Source organism: Haematobia irritans, chromosome 1, assembly GCF_050003625.1.
Source record: "Haematobia irritans isolate KBUSLIRL chromosome 1, ASM5000362v1, whole genome shotgun sequence".
Classification (NCBI taxonomy): Eukaryota; Metazoa; Arthropoda; class Insecta; order Diptera; family Muscidae; genus Haematobia; species Haematobia irritans.
This window is the reverse complement of record NC_134397.1, coordinates 220674677-220702243: the sequence shown is the minus strand read 5'-3', so window position 1 is coordinate 220702243 and position 27567 is coordinate 220674677. Positions and strand designations below refer to the sequence as shown.

Below are 27567 nucleotides of genomic sequence, written 5' to 3'. Positions count from 1 at the left end.
TTTATCAAATAGCCGAGATATTTCGAAAAAACTTTTTTCAACAAAATTTTTGCCAGAATCGCCATTTTCGAAATTCGACATTTTGACAGTTGTGCTGAGTTGTGCTAGCCGAGTACATTATTGTGCCGTTTAAATAAAAATTCTATCTCTTATAGTTTTCGAGAAATTCTAAAATTTCGAAAAATTTCCAGAATCGCCATTTTCGAATTTCGAAAATTTTAATATTGTATTAAACCGTTATCGACTTGTGCTAAGTTGTGCCGTTGAGATCACCTTTCTATCTCAAGCCGTTTCCGAGAAACAGCCAAATTAAATTTTTAAAAAAGTTCAAAAATATGTGTTTGAAAAACGCCAAAATATAAATTTTCGAATTTCAAAAAACTGAATGTTGTGCCAATTTGTGCTAGTTCAGTACTCATTTGTGCCGTTCGAATCAACTTTCTATCTCAAACCGTTTTGGAGATATTCGCAAAAACTTTTTTTAAAAAATGCCAATTTATGATTGAAAATAGTCAAAATTTAAAATTTTCGAATTTCAAAAAACTGAACGTTGTGCCAATTTGTGCTAGGTTAGTACTCATTTGTGCCGTTTGAATCAACTTTCTATCTCAAACCGTTTTGGACATATTCGCAAAAACTTTTTTTAAAAAATGCCAATTTATGCCAAAATAGTCAAAATTTAAAATTTTCGAATTTCATAAAACTGAACGTTGTGCCAATTTGTGCTAGGTTAGTACTCATTTGTGCCGTTTGAATCAACTTTCTATCTCAAACCGTTTTGGAGATATTCGCAAAAACTTTTTTTAAAAAATGCCAATTTATGATTGAAAATAGTCAAAATTTAAAATTTTCGAATTTCAAAAAACTGAACGTTGTGCCAATTTGTGCTAGGTTAGGACTCATTTGTGCCGTTTGAATCAACTTTCTATCTCAAACCGTTTTGGAGATATTCGCAAAAACTTTTTTTAAAAAATGCCAATTTATGCCAAAATAGTCAAAATTTAAAATTTTCGAATTTCAAAAAACTGAACGTTGTGCCAATTTGTGCTAGGTTAGTACTCATTTGTGCCGTTTGAATCAACTTTCTATCTCAAACCGTTTTGGAGATATTCGCAAAAACTTTTTTTAAAAAAATGCCAATTTATGATTGAAAATAGTCAAAATTTAAAATTTTCGAATTTCAAATAACTGAACGTTGTGCCAATTTGTGCTAGGTTAGTACTCATTTGTGCCGTTTGAATCAACTTTCTATCTCAAACCGTTTTGGAGATATTCGCAAAAACTTTTTTTAAAAAATGCCAATTTATGATTGAAAATAGTCAAAATTTAAAATGTTCGAATTTCAAAAAACTGAACGTTGTGCCAATTTGTGCACAACTATTGACTATTTCAATCATAAATTGGCATTTTTTAAAAAAGTTTTTGCGAATATCTCCAAAACGGTTTGAGATAGAAAGTTGATTCGAACGGCACAAATGAGTACTGAACTAGCACAAATTGGCACAACATTCAGTTTTTTGAAATTCGAAAATTTATATTTTGGCGTTTTTCAAACACATATTTTTGAACTTTTTTAAAAATTTAATTTGGCTGTTTCTCGGAAACGGCTTGAGATAGAAAGGTGATCTCAACGGCACAACTTAGCACAAGTCGATAACGGTTTAATACAATATTAAAATTTTCGAAATTCGAAAATGGCGATTCTGGAAATTTTTCGAAATTTTAGAATTTCTCGAAAACTATAAGAGATAGAATTTTTATTTAAACGGCACAATAATGTACTCGGCTAGCACAACTCAGCACAACTGTCAAAATGTCGAATTTCGAAAATGGCGATTCTGGCAAAAATTTTGTTGAAAAAAGTTTTTTCGAAATATCTCGGCTATTTGATAAAATTTAAAAAAAAAAAAACAAATTGCAGCACAAATCGGCACAAATCGGCACAAACCTAGCACAATCCAGCACAACTTTCAAATTTTCGAAATTCGAAAATGGCAATTCTACTTTCTTGGACATACTACATACAGAGGTGATAATATATGCCCCAAAAATTATGTGAAAAATAATTTCGTTTAATATTATCATTCTCTCCAAAGGTACAAACTAGACTCACGGTTCCCACTCGGGCCAAAAATAATCTACCACAATTTGGAGAAAATTTTACCAAAAACTACCAAACAAAAAAATCTTATTTTGTCAAAATGTTATTACAATAGAAATTTTTGTCAAAATTTTATTTCTATAGAAAATTTTGACAAAATTTTATTTCTATAGAAAATTTTGACAAATTTTTATTTCTATAGAAATTTTGACAAATTTTTATTTCTATAGAAAATTTTGACAAAATTTTATTTCTATAGAAAATTTTGTCAAAATTTTATTTCTATAGAAAATTTACAATTGGTCGCACTTTTCTATACATAAAACAATACCTAACAAGTATATAATAAAACAATACCTAACAAGTATATACAGCAGTAAGTTCGGCCGGGCCGAATACCCACTACCATGAATCAAATAGAATAGATTACTTTGAAAACTCTTCATCGTAGCGGGTTTCTTGATAATATATAGAATTTTAGGGGGTTTGATGACAAATTTTCTCCCAAGCAAATCAGTTCAACCAGATTCTACCTATGAAGACTAGATCAGATTCTGGATTTATGAGAACCAATTTTGTTTGAGTTTTAGAGAAATCATTAACATATCGTGTATATGATGAAAAAACGCCTTGATTTGAAATGTTATATCTGTAGATTTTTTCCGGCACTATTTAAATGAATACGATGAGTAAAATCTGGAAATTCTACTTTCAGTTTCAAGCAATTTTCATGATCAATGTACCCTGAATGAAGTGTTTTCTTTTCTGAGGAACAAAATTTTAGACAAGCAAAGTTTTCTTTTGACACAAATTTTAGAGGCAATCGCTTATCAAAAATTCGGATTAGTTTACTCTAAACGAAAATACTTTATACGAAAGGGGAATTTCGTTTGTCTAAATTTTTATTCCGGAGGAAAATATTTTTTCTTTGGGTGTACCCTCAAGAAGTTAAATCGGTCTATATCGACGGCTTACCAAACGGATCGGTAAAAATAAATGCGATACAGATTTTTGAGGATCTAAAATTCCAGTATGCATAAATTTTTGTGCAAATCGGATTAAAACTACAGTTTCTAGAAGCCCAAGGAGTTAAATCTGGAGATCGGTCTATGTGAAGGCAATACTAAACCATGGGTCGATACACACCATATTCGGCTGACCTATTTGTGGTCAGCCGGATTCCAGAAGTCCTAGAAATAAATTCGGGAGTTAGGTCTATATGGGGGCTATACCAAAACATGGACCAATACTCACCACCTCTTAATGTTCCTCAAATATCTCCAGTATTCCATTTTCAGACGAATTGAGTGAAAACTACGAATACTAGAAGCCCAAGAAGTAAAATCGGGAGATCAGTCTATAACATATAGGGGCTACACCAAAACATGAACCGATACGAACCATATTCGACACACCTCTTTATGGTTCTAAAATACCTCTAGATTTCCAATTTTAGGCAAATCGGATAGTAAATACAGTTTCTAGAAGCCCAAGAATTAAAATCGGGAGATCGGTCTATATGGCGGCTATACCAAAACATGGACCGATACGGACCATTTTCGACACACCTCTATATGGTTCTAAGATACCTCTAGATTTTCAATTTCAGGCAAATCCGATAGAAAACACAGTTTATAGACGCCCAAGAAGCAAAATCGGGAGATCGGTCTATATGGCGGCTATACCAAAACATGCACCGATACTGACCATTTTCGACACACCACTTTATGGTCCCAAAATACCTCTAGATTTCCAATTTTAGGCAAATAGGAAAGTAAATACAGTTTTTAGAAGCCCAAGAAATAAAATCGGGAGATCGGTCTATATGGAGGCTATACCAAAACATGGACCGATACACCCCATTTTCGACACACCTCTTTAAGGTCCAAAAATACTTCCAGATTTTCAATTTCAGGCAAATTGGATAAAAACTACGTTTTTTATAAGCCCAAGACCCCAAATCGGGAAGTCGGTTTATATGGGGACTATATCAAAACTTGGACCGATATAGCCCATCTTCGAATTTATATAGTCGTAAATCGATATTTCGATGTGTTACACACGGAATGACAAATTTATTATACCCCCATCACCATTCTATGGTGGTGGGTATAAAAATAGGACAGATATAACGCTTCACTAACACCAACAAAGAAGCTATAAACATCACTATTCAGGGGAGCCACTAGTGGAGAATAGTGGCTAAACGGTACTAACACCCATTCACTCTCTACCATTAACAAAACAGTTGGTAATCTATACCCGGATAATATAAATAGTGATATAAAAACAGGCTCCCACGATAATCGGTTGCGATGAAGACAGAGCGAAGTCACATCAGTTTCTCCAAGATGCTACAACAACAACCCAACTATTATGTTGATTCAAATCAATACATCCAAAGAAAAAATACTTTCCTCTCAATGAAGTAAATTTTTTAAGATTTTCTTAAATTTTTTATTGTAAAACAGTGTAATTATCATAATCAGCGGACAGACACAATAGAAGTAATTAATTCAAATGGATATTATTCCATTGAAATCATATAACATGACAATATTAGTGTAAAGGTAAATAGAAAAAAAAGAATTAATTTAAGTGGGTTCCCTCATTTTTACTCTTCCATAACAAAGATCTTTATGTATAAAAACAAATAATAACAGATTTTGTCTTTGCCCATAAGACGGTCGACTGATTCTGTTTATCTTACAGGTAAGTGCGGTCATTCACAGTCTAATGCAAAAAACCCCCTTTAATCAACTACCGATGTCTATGTTACACAGCGGTTAGCCTTTACTGAAGAGATAAACTACGAGTAATTTGTTGCCGGAATTGATTGTTATATAGTTACAGCGCCATGTTATATGAATGGAATTTCTCCAAGTTAAGAGAATGTGCTAAATGCTAAACCATAGGGTGGATTATAAATAATATCATAATAGAGAAGTTAATATAAGCGGAGAAAGAATATGATCACCTCACAGAAAAAAATATCACCAATATATTTCCAATTAATAAATTAATTGAGGTTGAAAATTTTTCCAATTAATAAATTAATTGATACAATTAACTTTTTATACCCTTCACCACTACTGTGGTACAGGGTATAATAAGTTTGTGCATTTGTATGTAACGCCAAGAAGGAAAAGTCTGAGACCCATCGTTTAGTATACCGATCGTCTTAGAATTAAATTCTGAGTCGATTTAGCGATGTCCGTCTGTCTGTCTGTCTGTCCGTCCGTCTGTCTGTCTGTTGATGTATTTTTGTGTGCAAAGTACAGCTCGCAGTTTTTGTCCGATTGTCCTAAAATTTGGTATGGGGTCCTGTTTCGGCTCAAAGACGATCCCTATTGATTTTGGAAAAAATCGGTTCAGATTTAGATATAGCTGCCATATATATTTTTCACCGATCTGGTCATAATTGGCGTGTATATCAACCGATCTTCCTCAAATTCCGTACATCCCAATATTTTATGAGTCTCGAAAAACTTGCAAAATATCATCCAAATCGGTTCAGATTTAGATATAGGTCCCATATATAGCTTTCGCCCGATTTACACTCCTTTGTCCACAGAGGCCAATTTTTTGCTCCGATTTAGTTGAAATTTTGCACAGGGAGTAGAACTAGCATTACAGCTATGCGTGCCGAATTTGGTTGAAATCGGTTAAGATTTATATATAGCTCCCATATATATCTTTCGCCCGATTTACACTCATATGACCACAGAGGCTAATTTTTTGCTCCGATTTAGTTGAAATTTTGCACAGGGAGTAGAATTAGCATTGTTGCTATGCGTACCAAATTTGGTTGAAATCGGTTCAGATTTAGATATAGCTCCCATATATAGCTTTCGCCCGATTTACACTCATATGACCACAGAGGCCAATCTTTTACTCCGATTTAATTGAAATTTTGCACAGGGAGTAGAATGAGCATTGTAGCTATGCGTGCCAAATTTGGTTGAAATCGGTTCAGATTTATATATAGCTCCCATATATATCTTTCGCCCGATTTACACTCATATGACCACAGAGGCTAATGTTTTGCTCCGATTTAGTTGAAATTTTGCACAGGGAGTAGAATTAGCATTGTTTCTATGCGTGCTAAATTTGGTTGAAATCGGTTCAGATTTAGATATAGCTCCCATATATAGCTTTCGCCCGATTTACACTCATATGACCACAGAGGCCAATCTTTTACTCCGATTTAATTGAAATTTTGCACAGGGAGTAGAATGAGCATTGTAGCTATGCATGCTAAATTTGGTTGAAATCGGTTCAGATTTATATATAGCTCCCATATATATCTTTCGCCCGATTTTCACTCATAAGACCACAGAGGCTAATTTTTTGCTCCGATTTAGTTGAAATTTTGCACAGGGAGTAGAATTAGCATTGTTGCTATGCGTGCCAAATTTGGTTGAAATCGGTTCAGATTTAGATATAGCTCCCATATATATGTTTTTCTGATTTCGACAAAAATTATCAAAATACCAACATTTTCCTTCTAAAATCGCCACTGCTTAGTCGAATAGTTGAAAAAATGACCATTATTTTCTTAAACTTCTAATACATATATATCGAGCGATAAATCATAAATAAACTTTTGCGAAATTTCCTTAAAATTGCTTCAGATTTATATGTTTCCCATATTTTTTTTACTAACATTGTGTTCCACCCTAGTGCATTAGCCGACTTAAATTTTAAGTCTATAGATTTTGTAGTAGTCTATCAAATTCGAGTGATATTTAAATGTATGTATTTGGTACAAACCTTTATATATAGCCCCCAACACATTTGACAGATGTGATATGGTATCGAAAATTTAGATCTACAAAGTGGTGCAGGGTATAATATAGTCGGCCCCGCCCGACTTTAGACCTTCCTTACTTGTTTGTTTTTAATAAAATTCGGAAGACTAAGTCAGTAAAAAAACTGATGAAGATTTTTTTAAATTTTTAATTAAAAATGTATTTGAAACAATCAATTGTTAATCGAAATAAAAACTCTAAGCCAATTCAGAAAGTAATTGAAACTAGTTACATTTTTTAATAAAAACAAGTATATATAGCAGTAAGTTCGGTCGCGCCGAATCTTAAATACCCACCCCCATAAATGAAATATTATAGTTTCCTTTGAAATTTCACGGGGGATTGATGACAAATTTTCTCCCAAGCAGAGCAGTTCAACAATTGCACTTTCCGTAGATAAATTTAAAGATTTTACATATGAAGACTATATCAGATTCCGGATTTATAAGAACCATTTTTGTTTGAGTTTTAGAGGAATCATTAACATCTCCTGTAAGTATGCAAGAAAATTATGAAATAACGCCTTGATTTGAAATCTAAGATCTATAGATTTTCACCCCCATTATTTAGATGATTACGAAAAGTAAAATTTGGAAATTTTACTTTCAGTTTAAAACCATTTTCATGATCAGTGCGCCTTCTATATCCTCAAGAAGTGAAATCGATCTATATGGAGGCCTTACCAAATGGATAAAAACTAAATTCGATAAACGTTTTTGTGAGTCTAAAATACCAGTATATTTCCAATTTCAGGCAAATTGGATAAAAACTACGGTTTCTAAAAACCCAAGCAGTTAAATCGGGAGATCTGTCTTATGGGGCTATACTAAAACGTGGACCGATACTCAATGTTTTCGGCACACCTCTTTGTGGTCGAAAAAATATTCCAGATTTAAAATTTCGTGCAGATTGAATAAAAACTGCGGTTTGTATAAGCCCAAGAAATAAAATCGGGAGATCGGTCTATATGGGGGATATAGCAAATCGTGGACCACTTCTCGTCATTTTCGGCACACGTATTTGTGGTCCTACAATACCTCTAAATTTTCAATTTCAGGCAAATAGGATAAAAACTACGGTTTCTATAAGCCCATGAAGCAAAATCTGGAGATCGGTCTATATGGGGACTATACAAAAACATGGACCGATACTCACCATTTTTGGCAAACCTCTTTATGGTCCCAAAATACCTCTAGGTTTTAAATTTCAGGTAAATTGGATAAAAACTACGGATTCTAGAAGCCCAAGAAGTAAAATCGGGAAATCGGTCAATATGGGGGCTATACCTAAACATGGACCGATACTCAACATTTTTGGCACACCTCTTTATGGTCCTAAAATACCTCTAGATTTTCAATTTCAGGCAAATTGGATGAAAACTATGGTTTCTATAAGCCCAAGACTCCAAATCAGGAGGTCGGTTTATATGGGGACCATATCAAAACCTGGGCCGATATAGCCCATCTTCGAACTTGACCTGCCTGCAGACCAAAGACGAGTTTCTGCAAAATTTCAGCACAATTGCTTCATTTTTTAAGACTGTAGCGTGATTACAACAGAGAGACAGACAGGAACACTTATTTATGCACCCAAAATACATCTAAATTTTGAAACTCAGGCAAATCGAATTAAAACTTGGGATGTCTTGACGCTCAAGACCCAAAATCGGGGGGTCTTCACAAATGTTCATCACGATAGCTTCATTACTGAAGACTGTAGCGTGATCACAACTGAGAGACACCCATACGGGCACGTCTATATCGTCTTAGAATTTCTCCCTGATCAAGAATGTATATACTTTATGTAGTCGGAGCCACCATGGTGCAATGGTTAGCATGCCCGCCTTGCATACACAAGGTCGTGGGTTCGAACCCAGCTGCGACCAAATACCAAAAAGTTTTTCAGCGGTGGATTATCCCACCTCAGTAATGCTAGTGACATTTCTGAGTGTTTCAAAACTTCTCTAAGTGGTTTCACTGCAATGTGGAACGCCGTTCGGACTCGGAGGTCCCTTGTCATTGAGCTTAACATAGAATCGGGCTGCACTCGGTGAGAAGTTCACCATTGTGGTATCACAACCCAGCAAAAACTCCTATTACCAGGTATGAGTACAAGTATGCCTGCGCCAAATTGGTAACAACTTCCTCGTACATATATCAGGGCATGACATTGGAGGAAAGTACTTCCGTGCAAGCATACCAGCAGTCGAAAAATAAGTACTTCTTCGCAAGCATACCAGCTCTCCAAAAATAATATCTTTACCATAAAGATACCCAAAAAGTGCGAACTCACCCCTGTTGTTTTGTAATCCAACACACTATACCACGCTCCACGACATGGATCTATTCAATGATGTTATTTTGTAATATAAATTATGTACTATACAACTTTACAACTTTAGAAAACAAAGAAATATTTTATTGGCAATTTTTTCTGAAATGTAATTGGCATTACTTATCGCTACTATTAAGGTGCCCACTGTAGAGCCGAACCCGGACCTCAAGATATGATTTTGATTACCGGTATTAATAGAAAGAATCACTTTTTGCCTACACAGGTAAGTTATTAATTTTAAATCCCAGGTAATACTGCAAGTAGTAACCTTTTTGATTACCGGTATTACTGAAAGAATCCCTAATGCTTACCCAGTTTTTGGTGGGAATTGACTGAATAGTCTAAGTGAGCCTGAAATATCGGGCTGCCACTATATCTACCTAACCTAATCTATGTAGTCGGAAATCAATATGTTACAAACGGAATGACAAACTTATTATACCCCCATTACTATTCTGCTGGGTATACAAATTGGAGTTAAACACAATTTAAGAAAAAATTTCTCATATTATAACTTTATGATGGTTAATGCACTTATAAATGCATATTATGTAAAACTCACACACTGAACTAATTTATAATGTCATGTCATAAAAGTAAGTAAAAACTAATTGAAATAAGGAATCAATCTATTTTCACGAATTTGAAAAAATCCAAAGATACTATAGAAATATTCCCCTTTTCATCCAATGTCGAGTTGTCGACTTTTTCGTTAAACGACGATTTTCACCAACTGTCAAAAGTAGACAAAAAGTCGATTAGGCCACTCAAAAAAAAAGTTTACTTGGATCCAAAGATTGCGACCTTCCCTTAAGGGTTTTGGTATTGATTCTGAGCCAAAGATGCGGCTTCTTTAAAATAAAGAAGTTTTTTAGCGACCTATCTGGTTTCAAATCTAGGACCAATAACATTAAAATTAGGATACATATCTCATTTATCAAATTTTCAGTTTAAAAATCCAAATTATAACTGATACTGCAAAGTAAAAAATGTTTTCTTAATTCCAAAAAAAAAACTTTAATCCAAAGACGCTAAATCCTCAAAATAAGTCTTAGCCTATATTTGAAGCGTTTTTATCTTAAATCTAAAATTTCAATATTTCAATTAATTTAAGGACAATTTCTTTAAATCAAAAATGTGTTTCTTTACTTTAAGAAAAATTAGCCTTAGTCCAAAGACATGTGACTTCAGCGGAGGGACGCAAATTTACAAAATTTGTGTCCTAAATTTGATGCAAAAAATGTTTGAAGCAAAGATTGTAAACTTTATTTGAATTAAAATTTCATTATTTTAAAGAAATTTGCCCTTAATATTTTGTGAATTTCGCATCCTAAAATTTAGGTTGCATAATCTTTAATATCACGTCAATATTTTTTCAGTGTCGAAAAGTCGATATTCGACTTTTGTAACCCTAGTTAATATAATAAAATTTGTATTATAATATTTATAAATAGAACTATTAAAAATAAAAAAAGTATATATTTAATTTTCTTGTATAATTATGACCTTGCTTTGCTTTGTAGGGAACATGATATAACGATCTTAGATTTGTCAAACTATGAAAATAACCACTTTCGCTTTTCTCATCGAATTTTGTAATAAAGATAAATAAAATCTATAAATGGACATTAGGTCTGTTCATCAACTAATAACCATAATCAATTTCTTGCTTATGCCATATTTGTAAGACACAGCATAAACTTGACGATACAATGAACTCTGTTTTAAGTGTTTATGTTTTGCCAAAATAAAATCTACTACAACGCCCTCGCAAAATTTACAAATATTGGTTGTATCACTGTTACTTACTTTGGGTGTCTTCGTTTGCCTTTCGATAGGACCATATTGGACAGTGTTTACAAAAAAATACCATGTTAATTGTATTTGCTTGATGTCAGATGTACTATATTGTTTTTTTTTTTTAAAGAAAAGTGTCCTGAATATTATGTACATTGCGTATTCTAATATTTAGATTGCATAATCTTTAATATTAAGCCAATAGATTTTCTCGTTTAGATGCTAGCTATACAGAAAAAAAGTAAACTGTTTTATAACAAGAATGAACTATCTCGCGCGAAAATTCAACTAAATTATACTCCACATTTTGAGATTTCCACAAACCATTGTTAAAACTAGGAACATTAAATGCCCTGTTGTACTTTTTAACCGCAGTTCACGGTTAAAAGGAGAAGAAAAAATTAACTAAAAACAAGTATATACGGCCGTAAGTTCGGCCAGGCCGAACCTTATGTACCCTCCACCATGGATTGCGTAGAAACTTCTACTGAAAACTGTTATCCACAATCGAATTACTTGGGTTGCGGAAACACTTGCCGATGGCAAGGTATCTTCAAACTTCCTAACACCGTCTTCTAAATTGCAAGGTAGTCCATACGTGGTATATATTAAACTAAAAAAGGCCGATTAAATATGTATATAATTAAGTTTGACAAAATTTTTTATAGAAATAAAATTTTGACAAAAGTTTCTATAGAAATAAAATTTTGACAAAAGTTTCTATAGAAATAAAATTTTGACAAAATTTTCTATAGAAATAAAATTTGGACAAAATTTGCTATACAAATAAAATTTGGACAAAATTTTCTATAGAAATAAAATTTTGACAAAATTTTTTATAGAAATAAAATTTTGACAAAAATTTTTATAGAAATAAACTTTTGACAAAATTTTCTATAGAACAAAAATGTTGACAAAATTTTCTATAGAAATAAAATTTTGTATAGAACAAAAATTTTGACAAAATTTTCTATAAAAAAAAATTGATAAAATTTTCTATAGAAATAAAATTTTTACAAAATTTCATATAGAAATAAAATTTTGGTAGATTATTTTTGGCTCGAGTGGCAACCATTATTATGAACCGATATGGACCAATTTTTGTGTGATTGGCTATATATAACTATAGACCGATATGGACCAATTTTGGCATGGTTATTAGCGGTCATATACTTACACCACGTTCCAAATTTCAACCGGATCGGATAACTTTTGCTTCTACAAGGGACTCCGAGATCAAATCTGAGGAACGGTTTATATGGGGGCTATATATAATTATGGACCGATATGGACCAATTTTTGCATGGTTGTGAGAGACCATATACTAACACCACGAACCAAATTTCAACCGGATCGGATGAATTTTGCTCCTCCAAAGGCTCCGGAGGACAAATCTGGGGATCGGTTTATATGGGGTTATATGTATTTATGGACCGATATGGACCAATTCTTGCATGGTCGTTAGAGACCATATAGTAACACCACGTACCAAAATTCCAACTGGATCGGATGAATTTTGTTCCCGTAAGAGGCTCCGGAGGTCAAATCTGGGGATCGCTTTATATGGGGGCTATATATAATTATGGACCGATGTCGACCAATTTTTGCATGTTTGTTAAAGACCATATACTAGCACTATGTACCAAATTTCAACCGGATTGGATGAATTTTGCTCTTCCAAAGGCTCCGGATGACAAATCTGGGGATCGGTTTATATGTGGGCTATATATAATTATGGACCGATATGGACCAATTTGTGCATGGTTGTTAGAGACCATATACTTATACCATGTACCAAATTTCAGCCGGATCGGATGAAATTTGTTTCCCTTAGGGGCTCCGCAAGCCAAATCTGGGGATCGGTTTATATGGGGGCTATATATAATTATGGACCGATGTCGACCAATTTTTGCATGTTTGTTAAAGACCATATACTAGCACTATGTACCAAATTGCAGCCGGATCGGATAAAATTTGCTTCTCTTAGATGCACCGCAAGCCAAATATGCACCGAAAGAATTTTCTTCGTAAAAAGAACGAAAAATTTCGTTAAAAGTACGAAATTTGTCATTGTTTTACAACCAAAGAAACTTTTCATTAAAAGTACGAAATATTTCGTACTTTTTACGAAGAAAAGTTCTTCCAAAATTTTCGTAGTTTGTAAGAAAAAAATTCGTACTTTTTATGAAGAATCTTCGTACTTTTTATGAAACAATTTCGTTCTTTTTATGAAAATGTTTCGTACTTTTTATGAAAAATTTTCGTAGTTTTTATGAAAAATTTTCGTACTTTTTATGAAAAAATTTCGTACTTTTTTCTGAAAAATGTTCGAACATTTAGAAAAAAAAATTATAGTCGAAAGTGCATTTGGTTGTAGTTGCAAGTGTGAAAAATGACATCACTACTTTACATCTTAAGTTTTTGAATAATTTTTAGTTTTATTGCTTCACTTTTATTCATAGCGCGCTATCAACCAAATGAGAAGTAGCATAGACTTGCATAAAAAAATAGAATAAAGGAATACACTCAAGCACATTATAAAAGACAATTTAATGCTGCGAACGGAAATTTTACAACTTCAATGAAACTTCTTCGTTATTTCAAAGAAAATGTTTCGTACTTTTTATGAAGAAATTTTAATGCAGAATGTTTCGTAAAATATTCGTAAAAACTTCTTCACAAAATTCATGAAATGTGAAGAAAGTTTCGTTAAAAGTACGAACTTTTTACGAAGAAAAGTTAATGTAGAATGTTTCGTTGAAGTTTCGTATATTCGTAAAATTTTCTTCGTAAAATTTACGAAAATGAATGAAAATTTCGTTATTTTAATGAAGAATTCAGGAAGAATAGTTAATGAAGAATTCTTCGTAAAATTAACTAAGAGAATTCTTTCGGTGTGGGGATCGGTTTATATGGGGGCTAGGTTAGGTGGCAGCCCGATGTATCAGGCTAACATAGACTATTCAGTCCATTGTGATACCACATTTGTGAACTTCTCTCTTATCACTGAGTGCTGCCCGATTCAATGCTAATCTTAATGACAAGGGACCTCCTTTTTATAGCCGAGTGCGAACGGCGTTCCACATTGCAGGGAAACCAATTAGAGAAGCTTTGAAACCCTCAGGTGCGTAACTATAAAGGGGTCAGAATTATAATAATTAATAATAATTAATTTATGCTTGCCTATTTTCCTTATTAAGAAAATGTCAAGTCCCCAGAACATGTAGAAGCCAGTTCTCCATTTATTTAATTAATATTAAAAAATATACCCATTAGCCTTCAAACTCACTTTCTTCGGCGTCTAATTCTAATTCCGTCGGTCTGAGTTTGTTGTTTGCAGAATTAACTGATCTTGATGAAATTTCGTACAACGTGTTTTCTTGGCAAAAAGACGAACGTTGCTGAATTTGGAAAAAATCGGGTCACATTTAAATATAGTCCCCATATATATACATATGCCCGATTACGACAAGTGAGATGTTGCGCTTACCTTTAACCCGATAATTTCCAATTTAACACAAAGTATTTATTTATGGTACCTTGAAGTGTGCAAAAATTTTCTCAAATTCTGTTCAGATTTAGATATAGCTCCCATATATATGTATCGCCCGAATTTCCTACATTTGACTATAAGACTTTTATTTATTAACCGAACTTACTCAAATTTGGCAAAATTTAATCTTCTATAGTACTAGCTATACCTGTGAAATATCATCGAAATCGGTTCAGATTTAGATATAACTCCCATATATCTGTATCGCCCATTTTTGGCCATAGGACCCTTATTTTGGTTCTCTTGTGGCTTTCCCACTTCATTTCCTCAACTCTTCGTCGTTTTTATTGCGGAAAAAATTAAGCACGAAAGTTTTCAATTTTTGCTCTCCTTGATCACACAAAAATTTTGGTAAACAATGACAGCATCTTTGCTCATGAACAGGGTTGCCAAGTTTTCAATTTACTTTTGATTTATACTTTCCAAGATGTTCTAAAGTAATTCCAATTGGAATATCGAATAATTTTTGATATTGAAAATTTAATTCTTTGCCATTGTTTTGCAATTTCCCCCCATAGTGCAACGGGCGGATAGTAGACGGCCTATTTCTTATAACCACTAATTATTATATGGCATTCATATAAGTGCTACCTTACCCCAGTTTACCTTTAGACATTGCTGAAATTATACTTCCATATTATCTTATTACGTCTACGTCATGAATTCGATCATTGTCTACGGAGAGGGAAGAAAATTCTGCAAAAATCCCGTCCTTACTTTCATTAGAGCGTTTCGCTTTCGCGTTGTGTATCCCAATTCAATGAATGAATGAGTGAATCGATGAATAAGTGGACGTAGACCGAGTGTACAAAGCCAACGACGATGGTTAGTATTGACTGCAAAAGCATTTGAGCATTTTTTCTGCACACATCCATTTCAAACACAGTTTCAATTACGAACTAAGCTTGATTTTGGTTGAGCCATATAAAAGCCGTTAGCATTTGAAAATAGGTTTTTATTTGCTCGCATACTGCGGAACGGATTATTTCATATTTGACTATCACTTACAAACGTAGCACATGCGCAAGTGTTTTTTCTCAATTGCATAATTCGCTTTTAGTGTAAAAGTTTGAAGAAAGAAATACTAATAAAACAAAAACTTTATTAAAAAAACAAATATTGATTAAAAAGGATTTGTTGTGAAAACTGCAGGCCATGGAAATGGATTCAAATATTCAAAATTTTTTCCGTGATAAAAATGTTTTTCTTACTGGAGGCACTGGATTTCTGGGAAAAGGTGTGTGTGTGAAATCAAACAAAAAAAAAAAAACAATAAAATATTAAATAAATAAATATAATTAGGATTTTGTGGAAATTACAAAATGCAGGAAATGTCATAAAACAAATTACAAAGTAGCTAAAATTGTGTGACGTAAACTTTAGAAAAATAATATTCGAATACTATAAAGATAATTATAAACAAGTTCGAAAACAATTTTTGCAGATTTATTATTAGTAAAGATAAAAGCCAAAACAATGATAAATCAAACCAAAAAAAATGCAACAAATGGCTATAAAAACATCTAACTACTAAATAATTACTAATGATGAGAAAATTAATGTGTCTTCATAAATATTTTCTGATTAGAAAAAAAAAATAATAATATTAATAAAAAGGTATCGTTGAAACATCAGGCTTATTGGCGGGTAAATGAAAATAAATATTTTGACCGTCTTGTTGAACTAATATAATAAAGTGATTAATTATTTATACGTAGTATATTGTATAATACATAATGAAAATCATCGCACACAAAATAAATATGAATAACAACAATACCAATTAGTTTAACAAACCAGTTAATTTTAGAACAAAGATATAGCAATAATATGCAAATTAATTTCAACAATTTATTTGATATTGAAAAGAAAACTATAAGAAATGTGAATATAAATGTGATAATAAAAATTTCGTAGAAATGCGATATACACCGATAATAATGCACGAAAATCTACAGTGGTGGTCATATAATTACCCAGCAACAAAAAAATCTAAAAAAGTAGTTTGTATCACCAACTTGTGATCCGGAAAAATATTTTTTTTTTGCCAATTTCACTTTTTATTCTTAACACAATTTTTAATTATACTTTTATATTCTAATTAACTAATTTTTAAAAATTGAAAAAATTTTTCGCTGCGTCTGCTGGTGGAATTTGTGTTTGTTGGCATCATTACAGAATGCATAAGCACACTCAGCCAAAAACGCCATAGAATACGAAGCGTTAAAACGGCAATTCAAATATTTCTGATATGATCGTAAGACATAACATTATAACTACTTCTCGAGATGTTCTTTATTAGTATATATGAAAAACTAAAAACACAGACTCAAATCTCACCGGCATCAAAATTTTTATCAAATATTTTTTCAAAAAATTTTTTGAGAATTTTTGAGAAGGAATATGATCACCTCAAACATGTTTCAAGAGCAAAATGTTATTTTTGTATGGTGACCATGTAACATGTTTGCCACTAAAATGTTATTTTCTCGTCAAATATAACCTGCTTGCCGAAATCAGATACATGATTTCCGAGAAAATAACATGGTTGCGAAAACCATGTTACATGGTCACCACCCAAAAATAACATTTTGCTCATAAAACATGTTTGAGGTGATCATATTCCTTCTCTGGGTGTAGACATTGTAGCGCTAATGACAACTTAACTTTATTTTAGTTCATAAAAATATGTTGATTTTAGTTAAATATTGTCGAATGTGGGTACAAGTTCCTTATTTGCTTTCTTTAAAAACGTGAACTAAAAATAAGAAAAAAAAAGTTGTATAAAAATTTAGTACACAATTTTACTAAAAATTAAATTGAGTTCATAAGTCGCTCAAATGAGTAAATTTTACTAATTTTCGTATGGGGCTAAAGACATTTCAACAATTTATAAATTAATTTTTTCCTTCAACGTATGAAGTTTCTCTAAACAACTGAAATAAATTTATTATTTTTATTAAATTTTCTTCAATTTGACAAAAAGTACAAACTTATTTGTAACATTTTGCAATTAGAACACTATTTTAGTTAACATTTTCAAAAATAAACCTACATTTTCTTTCATGGTTTGTTCACTTTTTTGGTGTATTTTTTCCATTTTAACTCAATGAAAAATTGAAAATTTGTAAAACCTTCTAAAAAAAGAACTTCCGTGGAAGTTAAAAAACCAACAGGCAAATGAAATTTTTAATTTTATATTTATTATTGTTTTATTTTTTTGGTGATTTTCTTATCTTTTTTGTGACATTTAATTGTGTAAAATTGAAGTCTGACCTTAAAAGGCTAAATGGCAAATTTTCTAAGATTGATCCAAAATAACTTCATCGGAAGTGGAAAAAAATGAGGGGGGATCCCGGGATACTCTTAAATAGAAATTGTATGGAACAACTTCCAGTTTTTTTGCATAATAAAAATATTTTTATGTGATTTAGAAATGTATGCTATATTTAGGTGGGTATTAAATTCGAGTTTAGTCGCTAAAATCGTCATTTTTATAGCCTCCACCATAGAATAGGGGGTATATAAACTTTGTCATTCTGTTTGTAACACATCGAAATATTGCTCTAAGACCCCATAAAGTATATATATATATTCTGGGTCGTGGTGAAATTCTGAGTCGATCTATGCATGTCCGTCCGTCCGTCCTTCTGTTGAAATCACGCTAACGAAACAAGCTATCGACTTGAAACTTGGCGTAAATAGTTGTTATTGATGTAGGTGGCATGATATTGCAAATGGGCCATATCGGACCACTTTTACGTATAGCCCCCATTTAAACGGACCCCCCAGATTTGGCTTGCGGAGCCTCTAAGAGAAGTATATTTCATCCGATCTGGCTGAAATTTGGTACATGGTGTCATAGTATGATATCTAACAACATGCAAAAATCACTCCATATCGGCCCATTATTAGATATAACCGATCCCCAGATTTGGCTTGCGGCTGAAATTTGGTATGTGGAGTTACCATATGGTTTCTAACAACCATGCAAAAATTGGTCGATATCGGTTTAAATTTGCATGCAAAAATTGGTCAATATCGGTCCATAATTATATATAGCCCCTATATAAACCAATCCCGAGATTTGAACTCCGGAGCCTCGTAGAGGAGCAAAATTCATCCGATCCGGTTGAAATTTGGTACGTGGTGTTATTGAAAGTCTCTAACAACCATGCAAAAATTGGTCAATATCGGTCCATAATTATATATAGCCCCTATATAAATCGATCCCCAGATTTGATCTCCGGAACCTCTTAGAGGAGCAAAATTCATCCGATTCGGTGAATCCGGAGCCTCTTGGAGGAGCAAACTTTATCCGATCCGGTTGAAATTTGGTACGTGGTGTTACTAGATGGTCTCTAACAACCATGCAAAAATTGGTCAATATCGGTCCATAATTATATATAGCCCCTATATAAACCGATCCCCTGATTTAAACTGCGGAGCCTCTTGGAGGAGCAAAATTTATCCGATCCGGTTGAAATTTGGTACGTGGTGTTATTAGATGGTCTCTAACAACCATGCAAAAATTGGTCAATATCGGTCCATAATTATATATAGCCCCTATATAAACGATCCCCAGATTGGCCCTCCAAAACCTCTTGGAGGAGCAAAATTCATCCGATCCGATTGAAATTTGGTACGTGATGTTATTAGATAGTCTCTAACAACCATGCAAAAATTGTTCAATATCCGTCCATAATTATACACCCAGAGAAGGAATATGATCACCTCAAACATGTTTTAAGAGCAAAATGTTATTTTTGAGTGGTGACCATGTAACATGGTTTTCGCAACCATGTTATTTTCTCGAAAATCATGTATCTGATTTCGGCAAGCAGATTATATTTGACGAGAAAATAACATTTTAGTGACAAACATGTTACATGGTCACCATACAAAAATAACATTTTGCTCTTGAAACATGTTTGAGGTGATCATATTCCTTCTCTGCGTGTATATAGCCCGTATATAAACCGATCCCCAGATTTGAACTCCGGAGCCTCTTAGAGGAGCAAAATTCATCCGATCCGGTTGAAATTTGGTACGTGGTGTTATTAGATAGTCTCTAACAACCATGCAAAAATTGGTCCATATAGATCCATAATTATATATAGCCCCCATATAAATCGATCCCCAGATTTGACCTCCGGAACCTCCTGGAGGAGCCATTCGGTTGAAATTTGGTACAATGCACTAGTAAATATATGACGCTAAAAGTCATGCAACAAGTGGTCCATATCGGTCTATAGTTGTATATAGCCGATCGCCAATCTCACAAAAATTGGCCCATATCTCCAAAAATAATCTACCAATATTTTATTTTGTCAAAATTTTATTACTACACTGAAAAGAATATTTACGGGATATTAAAGATTACGCATCTTCAATTTTAGGATTCGAAATTTACAAAATATTAAGGACAAATTTCTTTAAAATAATGACATTTTAATTAAAATAAAATTTTTAATCTTTACTTCAAATTTTTTTTCATTAAATTTAGGACACAAATATTGAAACATTAGATTTAAGATAAAAACGCTTCAAATATAGGCTAAGACTTATTTTGAGGATTTAGCGTCTTTGGTTTAAAGTTTTTTTTTGGAATTAAGAAAACATTTTTTTCTTTGAAGTATCCGTTATAATTTGGATTTTTAAACTGGCATTTGTTCGTACGTGAGTACCTTTATTAATAAACCGCGAAAAGAGAATGAAAATTTGATAAATGAGATCTGTATCCTAATTCTAATTTTATTGGTCCTATATTTAAAGCCAGATAGGACTCTAAAAAATTTCTTTATTTTAAAGAAGCCGCATCTTTGGCTCGGAATCAATACCAAAATCCTTAAGGGAATGTCAAAATCTTTGGATCCAAGTAAACATTTTTTTGAGTGTATAGAAAATCTTGTCAAAATTTTATTTCTATAGAAAATTTTGTCAAAACTTTTATTTCTATAGAAAATTTTGTCAAACTGAATTATATACGGCTTTTTTCGATTCGATTGTGGATGCCAGTTTTTAGTAGAAGTTTCTTCGCAATCCATGGTGGAGGGTACATAAGATTCGGCCTACCGAACTTACAGCCGTATATACTTGTTTCACGATTACTTTTCTTTAATAATCAATTTAAAGGAATACAAACTTTGTGGAAATTTACTTTGGGCTATTTCCCATCAAGTTATAATAAAATTTGCAACAAATATGTATAATTTTATGCCTGTTTTTGCTGATTTAGTTTTCACTTTAGCGGCTAAACTCGAATTTAATACTCACCTTTTTTGAGCATTTTTTTATTGTTCATAGAAATAAACAGTTTTTTTTTTATAAAAAAAATGTTTCTTCAATTCACAATATCTACTTATTGTGATTAATTTGACCAACAATATATAATATATAAAATGTATTTAAGTGCCATAAACATGATTTTTTTCTCGATTTCATACCTGGGAAACCGGGAATTTCTTCAAAATTTCGTGGGATTCCGCTCAAAGAAAAACTTCCTACTTATCGTATCAACCTTAGACAATCTTGGGAGCCACCGTGGCAATAGTTAGCATGCCCACCTCTAAGTGGTTTCACTGCAATGTGGAACACCGTTCGGACTCGGTTATAAAAAGGGGGTCAATTGTCATTGAGCTTAACATGGAATCGGGCAGCACTCAGTGATAAGAGAGAAGTTCACCAATGAATGGACTGAATAGTCTAAGTGAGCTTGATACATCGGGCTGTCACCTAACCTAGACAATCTTACACCAGCCAGAAAGTATCACCAAAAGAGTCGACTTATCCATAAATTATCCAAAACGAAATATTTAGTAATAACACAAAATTTTACCATTGTTTGGACAGTCTTATCATATAGAAATTTTTCATGGCTTCTTCATATCGGCCCAGAATTAAATATAGAGCTCTTGGAAAATTTCATTCGATCCGATTGAAATTTCGTACGTGATGTTATAATATGTACTCTAACTAGAATGTAAAAATTGATCCATATTTGTCTATATTTATATATAGCCCCCAATATAAACCGATACCCTATGAACTAAATTCCATTTAGTCCCAACATCGGACCAAAACAAAATTTAAAAATTAAAAATATTATGGACCAATTTCGTTCCGATTGGACCAGAATGGAAACGTTAATGGATAGACCATTTTCTAAGAACTCAATAGCCAAGTCTTAAAGTTCTAAAAGTAAACACAAATCGCGTCTATTCCGAACATGTAAATAATGTGCAACACTGACGTCAGCTGTTTGAATACAATCAATGAAAGTAAATGATTTTACATTGTAATTGAGATCTACTCAAATATTAATAAATATTCTATTAATAAAAAGGGTGATTTTTTAAGAGCTATAGGAAAATTAAAAATGAGGTCCTTTGTTATAGAATCGGGCAGCACTCAGTATTAAGAGAGAAGTTCTCCATTGTGGTAACACAATGGACTGAATAATCTAAGTGAGCCTGAAATATAGGGCTGCCACTATACCTAATCTATAATAAATAATTTGCAAGCGTTGTTCGTTCGTAAAACGATTCATGGTTGCCAAAGAGATACAGCTAAAAAAGCACCCTTTATTGGAGAATAAATAAAGCACAATAAGTGATCAAATTTCCTATAAAAAATGTTCCATTTAGCCTACATTATACTTTAGCATACCTTATAACTTGTTGAAATTGTTATTACATATTTACAAAGAATGAAAGTAAATTTCTAGAAACAGCAAATAGGTTTCATAAACCAGAAATGTTCATTATCTGTTGGCAAAAAAACAGTCTCACCTTACTGTCAATTGACGTCTGTTTGCACCATTTGATTAAGATTGAAGTAATCAACAAGTTCCCATTACAAATTAAATCTTTTAAATAATTTACATAACTGAACTGCATAAATGCATTAATTGCTTTGCATGTATGTGTGAAACTTCTATTACAACAAATTCGAAACAAAACAGGAAATATTTAACGGAAAACTACCACAAAGTACATGATTATATTTTAATTACGATTAAATGTTCATGGTTCATATTGTAAGGTTTGATAATGCGTTTATAAATACTGTTTTATTGCGGTACAACAATAGCATTCTAACTTTGTTTGGAAAATAATACCGTTTTTGGCAAAAAAAAAAAACAAAATAAATTTTAAAAACCTAATGTATTTTAAGGAGATGATAATTATGAATAAATTTCTTCACCTTGTGACAAAAGATTATTATTGCAAACTTTATTTATTATACTGAACTGATTCCCCATAAAAATAAAATTTTTACAACATTTTCTATAGAAATAAAATTTTCCATAGAAATAAAATTTTGACAAAATTTACAACTCGTATAGAAATCAAATGTTGACAAAATTTTCTATAGAAATAAAATTTTGACAAAATTATCTATGGAAATAAAATATTGACAAAATTATTTTTAGAAATAAAATTTTGAAAAAAACAAGTAAGAAAGTCTAAAGTCGGGCGGGGCCGACTATATTATACCCTGCACCACTTTGTAGATCTAAATTTTCGATACCATATCACATCCGTCAAATGTGTTGGGGGCTATATATAAATGTTTGTCCCAAATACATACATTTAAATATCACTCGATCTGGAAGAATTTGATAGACTTCTACAAAATCTATAGACTCAAAATTTAAGTCGGCTAATGCACTAGGGTGGAACACAATGTTAGTAAAAAAAATATGGGAAACATTTAAATCTGAAGCAATTTTGAGGAAACTTCGCAAAACTTTATTTATGATTTATCGCTCGATATATATGTATTAGAAGTTTAGGAAAATTAGAGTCATTTTTACAACTTTTCGACTAAGCAGTGGCGATTTTTCAAGGAAAATGTTGGTATTTTGACCATTTTGGTCGAAATCAGAAAAACATATATATGGGAGCTATATCTAAATCTGAACCGATTTCAACCAAATTTTGCACGCATACACTCTTAGAAAAATATGTTTTTCATATGTTCCGATATAAACAAAATGTGTTTCGGGCACAATTTTAAAACACAATATATTTAAGTGCAAACATGTAATGTTCGTAAACTAACACTAAATGTTTGGGACATCTATGTTAATATGTTAGAATATATCATGTTTGGGGCATGAATGTTTCATAAAAATCATATGTGTGAATGCAAACATGTATAAATTTACAAATTTCGACTAAACATACATATGTTGTGATATTTTATTCAAAGCGACAGAGAGAGTATAGAGAAAGAAATAGAGATGGAAACCGGGAGAGTTGACAAAAGATATCAACATAACACAGCGAAAGAATCAAAAGAGAACAATTTCTGTGAAACCGCTTGTATGTTGTTTCGGAAAACTGTTTTATGATAAGGCCAAAAATTTGATATGCTTAAGTCTAAATATTATTTAATTTGAATAAAAATTATAGACATTCGGAACCAAGCGAATAGACATTTGAAAAACAAACAGCATATGTTTTCGCCTTGAGAGCAGCATTTTATGTTATGTATGTGTGGACATGTGTTTTGTTTATCATTTTGGCATTATGGGCACAATTTTTTTCTTGGTTCGTTAAAAGAAATCAGGGGTCTTCATAAAAATAAGGAAAGGGCACTATACTCTTTTTAGAGTTGGGACAGTAAAATGAAATAAGGAGGAAATAGTGACAAATTACACAGTAAAATGTATAAAAACAAAGTTTAGTTCCTCTTTATTAATAAGTAGTCCACGAGGAGTTGACGGACACCTTCAAATATAAAAGCGGACATTAAGTTCGAGTTTTGCAGCTAAAACAATTTTAAAAGTTTATTTTCTTTAAAATGAATTATTAAAGAAAAATAAAAGGCATTTTAGAGGGATGGTGTTAGATGCAAGTAAAAAACTGTTCACGCCTAAATAAATTTATGTTTATATTATAAAATTATTTATGCATGTTTATACTCGACTCCACGTTCTTCTTTTGTTAGAGTTTTTGAATTCCTTCCAAATTTTAAAGTTTTGTACCAAAAACAGTTTTTTTTACAAAATTGCTATTTTTGCAATAAAAAAATAATATTTTATCCAAAAATCAGTCAATTTCGTTTATATCAAGCACTGTTACTGACTTTAAATCTTTAATAACCCACATTTCGAAGTTTCATTATAAAAATTTAATATAGTATAAATATAAATGTGTAAATTAAAAAAAAAATGTTCGGTCGGAGCAGGGATTGAACCCACGACCCTTTGCATGCAAGGCAGACATGCTAACCACTGCTCCACGTGGCAAACAAATGTATGTTTCTGTTAAATAATGTTATGTTTGCATGGGCTCGTGGGCGCTGCAAACTATGCTATATAAATGTAACGTATAACGATAATTATCTGCTGGTGACTATAACAACTACGTAGCCCAGTGGATAGTGTGTTGGCTTACAAACTGTATGGTCCTCGGTTCGATTCTCCGTGCAGGCGCAAGGTAAAATTTAAATAATTTATAAAAGTGAATAATTTCTTCAACATTATTTGTATTACAGAAAAAGGTGCCAAGAACTAAAATATTTCGTGGAAGTGAAAATTACGAGTATGTTAGGAAATGAACACAATCGTCTTTGGGAAAAATTCTTCAAGCATATAATATTTTTGGGCTCAAAATGCTTCCAAACATATAATATGTTCACATAAAACAAACATATTAATGTTTCGGCAGTATCCAATAATATATGTGCTTCCTGCAAAATATGTTTGGAACATATGTTAAAGAAGCGATTTTTTTTTGAGGGTGTAGCTACAAAGCTAATTCTACTCCCTGTGCAAAATTTCAACTAAATCGGAGCACAAAATTGGCCTCTGTGGTCATATGAGTGTAAATCGGCCGAAAGCTATATATGGGAGCTATATATAAATCTGAACCGATTTCAACTAAACTTGACACGCATAGCAACAATGCTAATTCTACTCCCTGTGCAAAATTTCAACTAAATCGGAGCAAAAAATTGGCCACTGTGGTCATATGAGTGCAAATCGGGCGAAAGCTATATATTGGAGCTATATATAAATCTGAACCGATTTCAATAAAATTTGGCACACTTGACTACACTACTAATTCTACTCCCTGTGCAAAATTTCAACCAAATTGGGGTAAAACTCTGGCTTCTGGGACCGTATTAGTCCATATCGGGCGAAAGATATATATGGGAGCTATATCTAAATCTGAACCAATTTCGATAAAATTTGGCACACTTGACTATAGTACTAATTGTTCTTCTTGTACAAAATTTTAAGCAAATTAGGGTAAAACTCTGCCTTCTGGGGCCATATAAGTCCACATCGGGCGAAATATATATATGGGAGCTATATCTAAATCTGAACCGATTTCTTCCAAAATCAATAGGGATCTATTCTGAGCCAAAACACATACTTGTGCCAAATTTGAAGTCGATCGGACTAAAACTGCGACCTAGACTTTGATTACAAAAATGTGTTCACGGACAGACGGACAGACGGACAGACGGACATCGCTATATCGACTCAGGAGCCCACCCTTAGCATTTTTGCCAAAGACACCATGTGTCTATCTCGTCTCCTTCTGGGTGTTGCAAACATATGCACTAACTTATAATACCCTGTTCCACAGTGTGGAGCAGGGTATAAAAAATCCATTGAAATAAAATTTTGACAAATTTTTTTCGGAAGGTGAAGTGTGGTTCACCTTGGGTTTATTGAACTGCCTGAATTTATTCTGATAATTGGTTGATAGTTTTGCTGCAAGTAGAGGATGCTGATTAGGAATGTGGTAATTCCGAAACGTGCGTCCATCCAACCATCTTGCAGTCTATAGGGCTTTGCCCAAATAAATTTGACAAACATTATTTTGTTGGTTAAGCTACACTTGTAGTTTAGTCAATGTATGGTTTTAAGCTGAAATAAAGAAAAACAACAACAATGCAGAAATACAATTTTTAGAAAATTTCTATATAAATAAAATTTTTACAAAATTTTCTATAGAAATAAAAGTTTCATAAAATTTTGCATAAAATATAAATTTTGACAAAATTTTCTATAGTAATAAAATTTTGATAAAACTTTATATACAAATTAAATTTTGACAAATTTGTATATAAACTCTATACACACCATATTCGAATGAAATATTTGTGGTCCTAAAATACCTCTAGGATTCCAATTTCAGTGGATAAAAACTACATATTCCACCAGCCGAAGAAATAAATTAGGGAGGTTAGGTTATGTTAGGTTAGGTCTTAGACCGATGTATCAGGCTCACTTAGACTATTCAGTCCATTGTGATACCACAGTGGTGAACTTCTCTCTTATCACTGAGTGCTGCCCGATTCCATGTTAAGCTCAATGACAAGGGACCTCCTTTTTATAGCCGAGTCCGAACGGCGTTCCACATTCCAGTGAAACCACTTAGAGAAGCTTTGAAACCCTCAGAAATGTCACCAGCATTACTGAGGTGGGATAATCCACCGCTGAAAATCTTTTTGGTGTTCGGCCGTAGCAGGAATCGTACCCACGACCTTGTGTATGCAAGGCGGGCATGCTAACCATTGCACCACGGTGGTGGTGGGTATTTAAGATTCGGCCCGGGTATTTAAGATATGTTATACTTGTTTTACTTCACGCTAAAAAATTTTCGAATGGATCTATATGAGTCATTCGCAGTACTATCCGACCTACATCTATAATCGATACTTGTTTCAAGCTGATAGATTGTTTTGTTCGGATGTTAGCGATTTTAACAGACGGACATCGCACAATGGTTCCAAATTGTTTTTGTTTTAAGAATTCTGCAACTTTGGATGAAGATTTTTATTTGAGTGAAAGCTTAGGTGTTTTCCTGTAAGTTTTTGAGTCTACGGGCTGGCCTTTTATGTAAGCAATGTATTTTGTATTTACCATTGATAAAATAATAATTCAGTAACTAGTTTTAAAAAAATTAATTATTTTATTTCGTTCTTATGTATTACTTCCTCCAATT

The 27567-nt window shown here is 32.6% G+C and overlaps 1 protein-coding gene across 1 annotated transcript in view; it reads left to right on the top strand.

Moving 5' to 3' along the window:
* The first annotated feature begins 15546 nt into the window (after positions 1–15546).
* LOC142222621 (fatty acyl-CoA reductase wat-like) overlaps positions 15547–27567 on the top strand; it is a 44219-nt gene continuing 32198 nt past the window's right edge. Inside the window, exon 1 of the mRNA XM_075292861.1 lies at positions 15547–15833. Coding sequence (XP_075148976.1) covers positions 15752–15833 — 82 coding nt within the window. The 5' untranslated portion in view covers positions 15547–15751. The remainder of the gene's footprint in view (positions 15834–27567) is intronic.